The sequence below is a fragment of the Pelodiscus sinensis genome, chromosome 2 (genome assembly GCF_049634645.1).
Source record: "Pelodiscus sinensis isolate JC-2024 chromosome 2, ASM4963464v1, whole genome shotgun sequence".
Taxonomy (NCBI): domain Eukaryota; kingdom Metazoa; phylum Chordata; order Testudines; family Trionychidae; genus Pelodiscus; species Pelodiscus sinensis.
Genome location: NC_134712.1, coordinates 256831473 through 256844206, shown reverse-complemented (window position 1 = coordinate 256844206; position 12734 = coordinate 256831473). Strand labels below are relative to the sequence as shown.

At 41.9% G+C, this 12734-nt stretch overlaps 1 protein-coding gene across 3 annotated transcripts in view; it reads left to right on the top strand.

Moving 5' to 3' along the window:
- The window catches only part of LOC102460602 (KAT8 regulatory NSL complex subunit 1-like), an 80886-nt gene that overhangs the window by 43229 nt on the left and 24923 nt on the right, over positions 1 to 12734 (top strand). For 2 of the 3 annotated variants that reach the window (XM_006127797.2, XM_075923045.1), the window contains exons 5-7: positions 5951 to 6152; positions 7418 to 7583; positions 12401 to 12565. In XM_006127797.2, the coding sequence (XP_006127859.2) occupies positions 5951 to 6152; positions 7418 to 7583; positions 12401 to 12565 (533 nt within the window). The remainder of the gene's footprint in view (positions 1 to 5950; positions 6153 to 7417; positions 7584 to 12400; positions 12566 to 12734) is intronic. The other variant, XM_075923044.1, reaches the window with a different exon arrangement.

Below are 12734 nucleotides of genomic sequence, written 5' to 3'. Positions count from 1 at the left end.
ATTCTGAGTTGGATTAACAAGAGTGTTGTGAGCAAGACACAATAAGTCATTCTTCCACTCTACTCTGTGCTGTTTAGGCATCAAGTGGAGTATTGTGTCCAGTTCTGGGCACCACGTTTCAAGAAAGATGTGGATAAATTGGAGAAGGTCCAGAGAAGAGCAACAAAAACAATTAAAGGTCTAGAAAACAAGACCTATGAGGGAAGAGTAAAGAAGCTAATTCTTTCAGTTTAGAAAAGAGAAGACTGAGGGGGGGACATGCTAGCAGTTTTCAAGTGTATAAAAGGGTTTTTACAAGGAGGAGGGAGAAAAATTGTTCTCCTTGGCCTCTGATGATAGGACAAGAAGCAGTGGTCTTAAATTGCAGCAAGGGAAGTTTAGGTTGGACCATTAGGAATAATTTCCTAACTGTCAGGGTGATTAAACACTGGAATACATTGCCTGGAGGTTGTGGAATCTCCATCACAGGCGATATTAAAGAGCAGGTTGAATAAACATTTATCAGGGATGATCTAGACAGTGCATGGTCTTGCCGTGAGGTCAGGGGACTGGACTTGAAGACCTTTCAAGGTCCCTTCCAGTTCTAGTATTCTGTGATTGTATGAAATCTGTTTCTCAGCACACTGAGTGCTCCACCTTGATTCAAGTAGCCACTGCTAAAATAAAAACATCTCTTTAACCTCTTTTGGGGTTGCAGTTTGCACTATTTTATAGAAATCGGGTACACTATTCAGTTTCTGGCAAGTTGCTAATTAATTCCTTGCGAGAAAGTTTGGATGCCTGATATTGTAACTATGGGGACTCTACATTTCTTAAACTTACGTTTTAGTTGTTTCTTTGTGTGAGGTGGCATTCCATTTTCAGGTTTAGCTGATTACAAACAGGTTGCCAGTTTTCTGTTGATGCTTAGTTTTAATAAACAATTATATCAATTACTAATTCAGAAGTATTTTAAATTTGCTATATAATATTTATTGAATATGCTTACCTTTAATGTAGGATTTACTATACAAATTAGGGAAAACCTTACAGTTGCTAGTTGTCCCAGCAGCTGTGTCAGGTAGATAAAGCATTTATAGAGCTCGCTTCACATGACTGATACATAACAGCACAGAGCAGTGCTATAGTTTAGAATAGGAAATAAAAACCAGTACAGAAAGTGAGGACAAACTCAAGAGGCAGGAGTGATTTAAAGCAGGCAGAGCATAAATTATCTGTGCTGATGTTGAGATAGGATACATATTTAACAGCCTGAACTTGCAAAAATGAGAGCTTCTACTGACCACGAAAATTCAGGACCTGACTTCTTCACATTCCTTCCTGTCCTCTTGCACCACTAAAAGCTCCAGCCTTGATATCCCGTTTGATTCTCTGTCAAACAGAAATGTATTTTCACCTTCTTCCATGTTGTCCATGGTACTTGAAATACACTCCTGTAACCTATTTTTGAAGTTACCTCACATCATTTGGCTCTTTCATGAACCTCACTTCTTCTTTAAAGCCTGTAAGTGAAGCAATTAAAACTCAAGACAAACACTCACACAGCTTTAATTGTAGCATTTCCTAACTTTTGGGTACTTGACTTTGTAACCTGAATAATTTTCTTTTAATGCAAGAGCAAGGAACCTGTCACCTATAGGCTGCATCCAGCCCACTGCTTCTTTTCATCTGGCCCTTGACAAATCTCCATGCCACAGGCCAGAAGCCCCAAACTTCAGTGCCCCCTGCAGGGCTGGAACCACAAGCACCGGCTTGCCAGCATATGTCTATAGCCCCTAGGACGAGTAGTGGGGCAACTGCCTCAGGTAAATGCCATGGGGCCAGAGCCCATATGCCACTCCAGGTTAGAACCTCTGAGACAGGCATCTGGACCTCTCTCAAAAGTTGTACCACTTCTCTCCTTCTCAACTGGTTCAGTCAGTATATTCAGAGGAAAAGCTGAAATCGGTACTGACCATTCCAAAGGGGTCTTCCTCATCTTCTCCACTGGATGAAGCAGTTTCAGGAGCTGTTGCAAAGGATCACTGACAATCTGCACATCCTATTAGAAGATTCCAGGACCTCTTACAGCGAAGACTGAGCAGGATGGCCCTTCCAATTAACAAGGTATATTAGAATTGGCCTGAACAGTTTGCCACATATTAGCATCTTGTGTCCCTATACTAAAGATTCAGAGCATATGATTTTGTTCATGCTGAAAAAAACTTTATTATCTCATTCTGCCCCTAATTGGTGGTACAGGCGGCTACAGAAAGAGCTTGGTTGCACTCCCAGAAATCCATCCCAGCAGTGAAATACTCAGACTACACCTCCAAAGAAAGAAAGTCTTCTGCACAAGTCTCTGATTTCGTACAGCTAATTAACAAGCTTTGTTAGCAAAATGCAATTTTGACGCTTTTTGCCAGGCTTCCAGACTTCAGAGACAAACCCTGTGGAAGACTAAGCCCAATTCCAAACCCTTCTGGAAGAGTGGAAGCTAGTAGCAAAGGTGACTATCTAGGCTACAGTAGATGCTGCTGACATAGGGCCAAGAAGTGTGGCCCCAGGACTGGTCATGCAAAAGAACTTATGTTTCCAGTCATTGAGCTTCCCTAGAAAGTTCCAAAACACCATCTAGGACAATGTTTCTTAAACTGTGTTCCACGGCACGAGGCAGTCGGAGGTGTGCTACGGAGAACAGAATTCAAAATGGCAGCCCTTAAAGGGGTAGGTGACTTTTTTCCCTCAATGGCTTTCCCCCGTCTGTCCATTCCCCGCCCCCCCCCCCCCCCTTTATTTTTTTCCCCAAACCAAAAATCCTTGGTGTTCCTCATTTTAAAAAAAAATTGGTGTTCCTCAGTCTTAAAAAATTTAAGAAACACTGATCTAGGACCTTTCCTTCAGCAAATTCAGCCATTTTAATGAAAAGACTGATGAACTCTGCACTCTTTCTAAACATTTCAAGATCTGCTCTGTGATCCCTGAGGCTTTACACTCCAGCCTCTAGGAAGATACACCAGAGAGACAGCATGTCCCTACACAACCAGCTTCTTCACATGCTTCATATCACCAAAGTCTACCTGAGCCTTTCTATAAATTAGAGGATTCAGAGGTCTTGTTTCACTGTTTGCTCTTCTGTCACAAATTCCACTTACTCCCAACCACAGGCCAACGGCCATTTATGACAAGCAGGTCAAGACCCATTTACCACCTATCTTCTCGTCTGTCTCCTCTTTGGCAGCCATCTTATTTTCTCTGCCTACATCTGGAACAAGATCACTGCGGACAGTTGGATCCTGGAGATTATCCATCAGGGATACTCAACAGTTTCCTTCCTTCCCTCCTCACAAACCACCTTTGCAATCCCCCTTTGGGACCTGTTCTCACCAACAGATTCTTAAACAAGAATCAGAATCCCTTTTCTGCTGGGAGGTAGGGGAGAGGCATTTCCTGCCTCAATAGCAAGGGAGAGGATTCTGCTCCCTTTATTTCCTAAACCCCAAAAAAGGAAGAGAGTGGAGACCCATACTGAACATAAGAACAGCCATACTGGGTCAGACCAAAGATCCATCTATCCCAGTATCCTGTTTGCTGACAGTGGCCAATGCCAGATGCCCAAAGGGAGGGAACACATCAGGTAATCATCACGTGATCCCCCTCTCAAAAAAGATATACTGGCATTAGAAAAGGTTCGGGGAAGGACAACTAAAATGATTAGGGGTTTGGAACAGGTCCCATATGAGGAGAGAGTAAAGAGACTAGGACTTTTTGGCTTGGAAAAGAGGAGACTAATGGGGGATATGATAGAGGGATATAAAATCATGAGTGATATGGAGAAAGTGAATAAGGAAAAGTTATCATTCCCATAATATAAGAAGTAGGAGCCACCAAATGAAATTAATGGGCAGTAGGTTTAAAACAAATAAAAGGAAGTTCTTCTTCACACAGCGCATAGTCAATCTGTGGAACTCCTTGCCTGAGGAGGTTGTGAAAGCTAGGAACAAAACAGGGTTGAAAAGAGAACTAAATAAATTCATGGGGGTTAAGTCCATTAATGGCTTTTAGCCAGTATGGGTAAGGAATGGTGTCCCTAGCTTTTGTTTGTTAGTGTGGAGATGGATGGCAGGAGAGAGATGGCTTGATCATTTCCTGTTCGGTTCCCTCCCTCTGGGACACCTGGCATTGGCCACTGTCAGCAGACAGGATACTGGGCTGGATGGACCTTTGGTCTGACCCAGTCTGGCTGTTCTTATGTTCCTGTCATACTGGACCTTTGTCAACTCAGCATCATTATTCAGAAGCTGAAATTCTGTATGGTTATGCTGACATCTATAATCTTCCCCCCTTTAGGAGAGAGGGAATATGTTTTGTTGCTTTTGACATGAAAGGTGCATATTTTCACATAGATACTCATCTCATAGAAAATTCCAGCACTTCATGACTGATTGGCCAAGAGGACTATCAGTTTTGTGTTCTCCCTTTTGAGCTTCCTATAGCGCCTAGAGTAGTCACAAAAGTTTTCACCATGGTTGCAACCCAGATGTAACTCCAATGCTATATATTGTTTTCATTCCTGGACAACTGGCTTCTGATAGGCTGATGTTGTCAGAACATCACTTTAACAGTAGGAGCTCTTCAGCACATTCTTGCTACTTTTAGATTTTTGAATAAACAAAATCTGTTTTATAACCCACAAGGTTATAATGTTCATAGGAACATGGCTGGACTCAGTCTTTGCGAGAGCATTTCTCCCCTTAGGTTTTACATGATCACATGTAGGCCACTAACTAAAGTGCACTAGTGTCTTTCTCTGTTAGGTCACTTGGCCTCAGTTTGAGGTACCTGCAAGCTTGGCTCCAGTCAGCCTACTGACCAAGCAGGAATTATGTCCATTCCAATATTGCTGTTCCCAAGAGAGTTCTGACCTCACTAGTTTGGTGGTCCAGTCCTACCTAAGTCATAGTGGGAATTCCATTTGACCCTTCCATTCTAATGGTCACTTTTCTGACAGACACGTCCTTTACAGGGTAGGGCACTCACCTGAACCATCACGCTACTTGGATCTCAACAGAGGCCACGGTACATATAAAGTAGCTGGAACTGAAAGCAGTACACCTTGCGTGCAAAGCCTTTTCCTCATATGCTCACTCCATATACAGATAGATGTCTGCATTCTGATCACATATTTCACACTCTTGTTAGAGAGAGGCTATTTAATTTCATGAATCACTTCACTGGTAGTTTCTTGTGCAGCTTGTGATTTGAGCCTACTGTTGTACTCCACAATAATGGCAGCAGGATAGTCCATAAAGAGCTTTAAATAGAGGATTTTAAAAACTATGGATAAGTAAAGAATACCAGCCATTCTGGGTAGAAGTGATACTGTTCCTGATTCTGAATGGTTCCATAATGATAGAAGAATGAATAATTTCTAATTGTCTGCAGTGTTCTCTGTAAGCTATGTGCTTGTGTAACCACTCAGGAGAGATGCAAATGCCACCCAGTTGATTAGCAGAGTGCCCAAGCAAGAATGTTTCTAATATTGTAAAGCTGAAGAACAGAGCAGTTGTACAGCATTTGTTTTATAGACTGTTTCCAAGGGTAATTATCTCCTCTGTCTGCTCTCCCCCTCCCGCCAAGCATCTGCATTTTCTAGGCTTCGCAGCAGAAGCAGGTCGTTAGAGGTAGGACTGTCAAAGAACTGGCTTAGTGAACAGCTTTAGAGAGATATTTTAAGCACAAAGGCATCATGGAAAGGCTGTGAGAAGCTGAAAATTTTATCAGTGCAAGTGTCACTAAAGGAGATGGCTTTTTTTATGTAAGGCTTGAATTAAACATAGCCATTGAAGTGGGATTTGAGTGACTTGAATAGCAAATTTAATGCAGTCAAAACATAGCCATCTTAATGAAGTTTTACAATTTGCCTGTCTTTTTCTGAATGACGTTCACTGTCTGGTTCCTTTGATTTCAGTCTGCACACAAGCTGCTCCAATAGCATCTCTCTGACCAGTTTGAAAGCTGAAGAGATTCTCAAACAGAAACAACTGGATAGCCTGGTTACTATACCTTCTGTACCAGACAACAGCTGTGTTGCTGCTAGAATCCGCCCCATTTGCAGATACAAGAAACGCAAGCTGGTCCGAGCAAACACTGTGTCTCACCTTAGCAAGAAGGTAGGTACAAACTTTCAGTGAGTTCAGCCATATGGGTGCTAAAATACAACCTGCCCTGCATTTTATTCAGAACAAACACAAGGGAATACCACCTTTACTGCAAAGATGTCCAAGAGCATCACAAACATCCCTCAGAGTAGATAGTGCTATTTTACAAGTGAGAAAACAGAAATTGATTTGCCCCAGGCCACAAAGGAGACTGTCAGAGCTGGGATTAGAAGCCAGAGTTCCTAAATCCCAATCACATGCTCAGAGCATGACTTTGCAGTGACAGCCGAACTATGGTTTTAGTTTCTGCAGTGACATAATTATATTTCCCCCCACTTACCTTGCGCTTAGAGTGCTTGTTAGAAACATCTTATTCTTTATTTTGATGTTTCCAGTTCAGTATGTTTCTTGTAAATACCCAGTTTTCTTACATTGATGAGAGTTATTTGATGGTCTTATTGCCTCTTTTTCCATATGTGACTTATTTATTTCTGTTGCTTGGATTAATCTTTAAAAAACCTGAAAATTAAATTTCTTTTCCTTCTAGTCTTTGTCCTTGTCACTTGTTAGCACAAAGCCAACATGGCTCAATCTTGTTCACCAGCGCAATAAGAGAGGCAGTTATGGGCAAAAAGTTGTTAGTGCTCCCTCTTCTGATGGACGGAGCTTGCAAAGCACAACGTATCAGAGGAAGAGGCATCAACTATATCAAATATTGTCAATGGAAGAAAATTATATGATAAAAGAAACAAGGTATACTCACTTGGAAATGTCAGTTTAACTTTGAATTGTCCCTTTTAAAATAATACTATATGTTAGGATTGGGGGCTTAAGTATAATGATCAGATATTATAGGAATTCAGTTTTATCTTGAGCTAAAATGACAATTCCTGTCTTTTTAGTAGTGAAAATTATTGACTTTTTTAAAGGATCAGAGAGGGATTCTAGAGCAGGGCAAGTATTTGAAAGAAGGCAGTGATTGTATTCTTTGCTGTGCTCTGCGTATGTGCTGTTAGTGGCCCCTGTGTTTGGTTTACTGTTCTTTTGTTGGTTCACAAGCCTGTTATGTCTGTCTTTCAAAACTTATCTAAATACTTGACTTTTTGGAAGTTTGTTGTTAGGGCATGAAAGGTAGTTTGTAGAAATCAGACTTTGGAAACATTGGATCTGAACATCAGCATCTCTTAACTTGAAGAAAACACTAGTGACTTTTCCCTTTTTAGATGGCTGATCTCTCTTTTTTTTTTTTTCCTCCCCCCCCCCCCCCCTTTGACTAGCCACAGAGACCTCTCACCGTGAAGTGTCACTGTGAATGGCCCAGGACTTGTATCCTATGTGATTGTAAAACATCTATTCAGGCCATAGACCCAGACACAATGTCCTTAGAAGAGCGTATAGCACTGCTGGATTCTGGCTTCCATCCCATATTGTCATTCTCTCATGGTGAGTAGACTACATGTTCTTAATATAAAATAAAGGACCATGATTCTGCTGATGTCCTGCTCTTCCTTCCACTTATAGGCAAAAAATGTCTAAAATACACTAAGCTTAATTTTAGGATAGTATGTATGCAGGCAATGGCCAGAGGCTTCCCATGAGGTTCTGGATAATTCCCCTTAGCTTTAATACAGAGATACAGCCCATTAAGACTACAGATCCGAGCATACCATGCTCTGAATAGAAGGGTACTGCTGTCTACTCGAGTTAATGTTTAAACAGATATCTCTGGCATTGGCGCTGCCGCCCTCTCTTGGGTTTTCCTTCTGGAAAGAAAGATATTTTTTTTGTTACGGCTTAATTTTCCATGGAAAATGCCCAGATTCTTTCCACGGAAAGAATAGCATATTTAAAAAGGGAAGGGAAAGCCAGACCAAATCATAACCTCATTTTTGTTCTTGTCTGTTAGCAAAGTCTGTTGTGTTTTTAAAAGTCCGGTCCTTATAAATATTCTCTGTTTCTATTGGCTGCAGCAGTCGGACCAGCAGGGGACAGTCTCATCTCCTTTTGTATAATTCTAAATGTAGTAAATTAGCATACATGCACAGAACAGAACATGGAAGGATACAAATGCTAGCTCCTTAGGAAGGATTATCAACAAGAAATCTCAAAAATTACTAAAGCTGACTTCAGTACTCATCTTTGAGCAGTGCTGTCTCTAAAATGTATTTGAAGAGAAAAATTATTCTTCCAGAGTTGATGAAAAGATTCCCCATGGGGGGTATCCTAAATGAGGCCTCACCTCTGAATTCTCATTATTTGGCATGTGATTCTTCATTGTAGCCAGTGATAGTTAAGTTCTTTTGGAGGCTCAGGAATTGTTTGATTTCATGTACCCTATTAAACTTGATATAGGGTATTTACTATTGTTAAAATTTAACTTTTGGAGCACTGGACCTCTGGATACTGGGCGTATTCAAAATTATGTCAGGGCTATACTCTTGGAAGGAAGACTTGAGTAGAATCACTGCACTATGTGGGTATATAAGGGCAGATGTTTGTGAAGGAAAGAACAGGAAAGAGGGTACTCTTACAGCTGGGAAGGGAAAACAAAACTCTGAGTTTTGGAAGAAATGTAGGTAGGATTATTCTTTGTGATTGTCCACATTTATTCCAGTTTGGTACCCTTGTGCCCAAGACTGGATTCTGTGTGACTAGCAGTGTGTGTTTAGGCTGTCCCTATGTTCTAGATGCCCTCTTGCTCCTGATAGCTGAGGGCACAAAGGGAAGGGCAACCACAGCCATCCTTCGGTTCCATCTGAGGCAGACACAGAATCTTGTTCAGTGCATGTCTGGTCACTGTGATACCTTTTAATCTAGATCTTATTTTAGTGTTCCTTAATATAATTGTTAGGATAGTTTAAGCCCACTGGACACAAAAAGAAGGTCTTTATCTTTGAGAGTGCTCCCAACATAAGGGGCCCCTGACATGGCAAAATCAAAATCTATGTCCCTCCACAAGGCAGATATCCATATTAGTGACAGACATTCAGAAAGACTTCCTCCTCACTGAAGCATATATTCCAGATAAATGCACCACATGTTGCTCTTTTTCAAAGCAAGGGAATCCCACCTAGAAATGTTCCTCCTGAAGATGTCCATGAAGGCATACTCCAAACCAGAGGTGAAGAAAATGACCAGAGCAGTGACCCATGTGGCCATTAGAGCTTTGAGAACAACCTACTTGTTGACTACAGGATCAGTGGGAGGGAGTCTCCGTACACTCCTCAGCAATGAGCACTGCTCTGAGTGTTTTGAGACAGATTTCCCATGATGATCCAGGAGGCAGTTCAAAATCTGGATCAAGTCCTGCTGACAGCTTGGCCCAGACAGGTAGGTTACTGGACACACTTGTCACAGCCTGGGGAAGGAACCTGTTCATGCCACTGCTGATACTTATCTTTCAGTTGTCTGTTCTCCACATACCAGCCAATTTCAACAAAGCCTCCCAAGGAAGAGACAAAGGTTCCTGAGATGAAGATATTCTGCCATATTCCTCCTGCATCAACCTCCTGTCATCTAATTTAACTGGACCACTGGGAGACTGTCAGCTATTCCAGGCCTTTCTGCTGCCCCCATCTCTCTGTTCTCATGCCTTTATAGCAAGGCTTGTTTTCTTTCTTGGTCTCTGCTGTGGTATGTTCCTTCATGATTGGCAGGTCTGGCAGCTGTATTGATATGTGGCCAGCATAGTTGTCTGTAAGCAGGAAAGATTCTCCCCTCACTTCTGCCTATGCTTAATATGGGCTTTGTAAACCTAACTACAGAACCAAATAGACCCACAGGATTTGTATTGCATTTGTCTCACCCTTCCCCCACCATATTAAGAATAGTTTGTTTTGTTTTCAGGAGGCCTGGAACCTAAAACCAGTAGGTCCTAGAAATTGAGCACATGAGATATGCAATACAGTTTCAAAGTCTCTCCCTGCCCCACTTTCCTGTTCCTCTTCAGGGACCCCTCTCACAGGATATTGTTAAATGAGAGCCTTTTTTCTACAGTTCTTAGCAGTAGAAGAAGAGCCTCTAGAATTCCAGTACAGAAAGTTTTATTCATTTTGTTCCCTAATTCCAGTGCTGAATGGAGGTTGGTGCTCAATTCTAGATCTCCAACAACTCATTGATTGGCATTTTACGTTCAGGGTGGTGACCTTAGTTTCCTTAGTTCCTACCATACAACCTCAGGACTGATTTGTGGCTCATAGCTTACAGGATGTTTGTTTCCAGACAGCTGTTCAAACCGACACTCAGTAAATACCTCAAGTTCCATGTTGGAAAGATGCATTATCAGTACCTGGTGCTTTCCTTTGGCCTCTCTGCAACTCCCAAAGTATTGACCAAGTGCTTTACAGTTATGGCAGCATATCTAAGGATCCAAGGAGTGCAAATCCACACAGACCTTGAGATTTGGTCACCCAAAAAGTCTCTCCTCAACAAGTGAGCAATTTCATTCAAATAAAGCTGGAACTCTTCACTCCCTTAGATCTCAATACAACAGAGAGAAATCCAGTCTTACCTGGTCAAAACATAGAGCTGATGGGGGCATTAGTTGACTACACACTGACATAAACCTCCTGGACCTACATGACACAGTTCTCCAGATTTACACTGATGTTAATTAACTTTGCATAGAGTGATTAATGGGGCTCCCTCCCCCTTCGAACCTCTAGCAGACTTTTCTTTATACCACTTGTCTTTGACAAACCCTTTGGTGGTTTAGAACCTCTCCCTGGAGAATAAGAGAAATCCAGGTCACCATGGCATATACATCATACCATAGGAACGAGGTAACATCAAGGCATCATCCAAAGTTCCTGCCGAAGGCTGGCTTGGATTTTTCACCTGAAACAGTATGCCACCTGACAGTTTTATTTTCCAAGCCTTGTAGTAGTCAAGGGGAAGCCAACATCACACCTTGTGTGTGCTCAGAACTTTCCTACTGTGCCCAAGACAAGACCATTCAGGAAATCTCAAAGATTGTTCCTAACCTTTTCTGACAGGACTAAGCATCAGTGGATACTCACTGGAAGATTTTTTTTTTAGCTTTCTGGTTATATCAAGGCATGCTCCACAATAGCTCCTTTGAACCCATCTTTACTGATTATGACCCATTCCGCCAGGGTTCAAGCATCCTCTGCAAGTTCTCGTTTTAGGGGCGTTCCAATTTGAGGTTCATAGACCAACAACCTGGGTGAAGGTGTGAACTGAATTCAGCACTACTTGGTGGAGAGCTCCAGATCAGACACTCACTTTGGCAGATCTGTCTTACTGTGTCAGCAGACTTTGAGCACCCACCTTTTGGACAGGTGATCAGAACTGGTGAGTTACCAAATAAATACATGTGGACAAACACAGAAACAGTGGTTATTTAGTTGACAATAACTGTGGGTTCTTCAAGCATTGTTGTCCAGGACAAGCTGCCCTGTTGTTCTTCTCGGTTCTATAGAGTCATATAACACCTAGGTTCTGATTTTTAGGAAGCAAAAGGGTGATTTGTGACTACCTTCATTCATTTATGTCCTTGGCTGCTAGCCCCAGCTAGCTCCCAAAGAGCCTCTTACACACATGAGGAACAAGCGCCCCAGAAGTGGAATAAATGTTGAGAACATATCTCGAAGAACCACACTTCCTATAGAGTAACTGTTCTTTCTTTCAGAAAGGTTTTGGCAAGTGTAAGGACAAGACGTTTGTCATGGAGTTTAAAGGCAGATTAAGCAACCGGAAGGGTGTACTTTTCCATAATGCAAGAATGAATGTCTCCATTTCAGAGATGTTAGGTTAATTTCTGCTGTAACTTATATTTGCTTTTTACATTAAGACTAGAAAGACAGTAGGAGATGAAATATGAGAAGCCTTTGCTAAAGCTTTTCAGAGAATTACACAGGCCAGTGTCAAGAAACGATAGTGTGACTGGAAATGGCTTAAGCCAGCACTGCCTGAGAGTGGGAGAGGTAATGCACTATGGCACAAAGCCGAATTCCATGAGCTCGATTGTCTTGACCAGCTGCTTTATTGCAGGAAGGCTGTTCTTTTGGAGCCTCTCCCATACTAAAGTTTCTCTATTGCATTGTCTGTGACAACAGGCTGTAAGATTAAAAAGGGAGGGGATTTGTAGCTGCTTAGCTGCATGTGTCACTTCCCTATGTATAGAATTTAACAGTACTGGCAGGTGCAAATTACAAATTATGTCTCTACAACACTGGTGTTTGTGTGTGTGGGGAGAGAGGATTTGTGTATATAGAATAACCTGTTGTTTTTGTTTTCAGGCAAGCCTCTTCACTTGCACTTTGAAACCTTGCTAAGAGAGGACAGGCAGCATAGATTGAGTCATAAGTTCAAGGCTTTGAAGATGTCCCATTTTGGAAAGAAGCCACAAGAGCTAACCAACAACATTTTACCAAAGCTAGGCCTATCGCCTCTCTCTGCATCCAGTAAGTTCAGCTGAAATGCGGTGTAAACTTACATGTAGGCTTAAACAGGTGACGAAAGTGTAGTCTCTAGTTCCTGCCATTTCTGTAGAGAGTATCAATAAACTCAGTCCAAACATGTGAGGTAGTGAGTAGCTTTGGCATCTTGCAAACTGCATAAGTTCTGACCCCC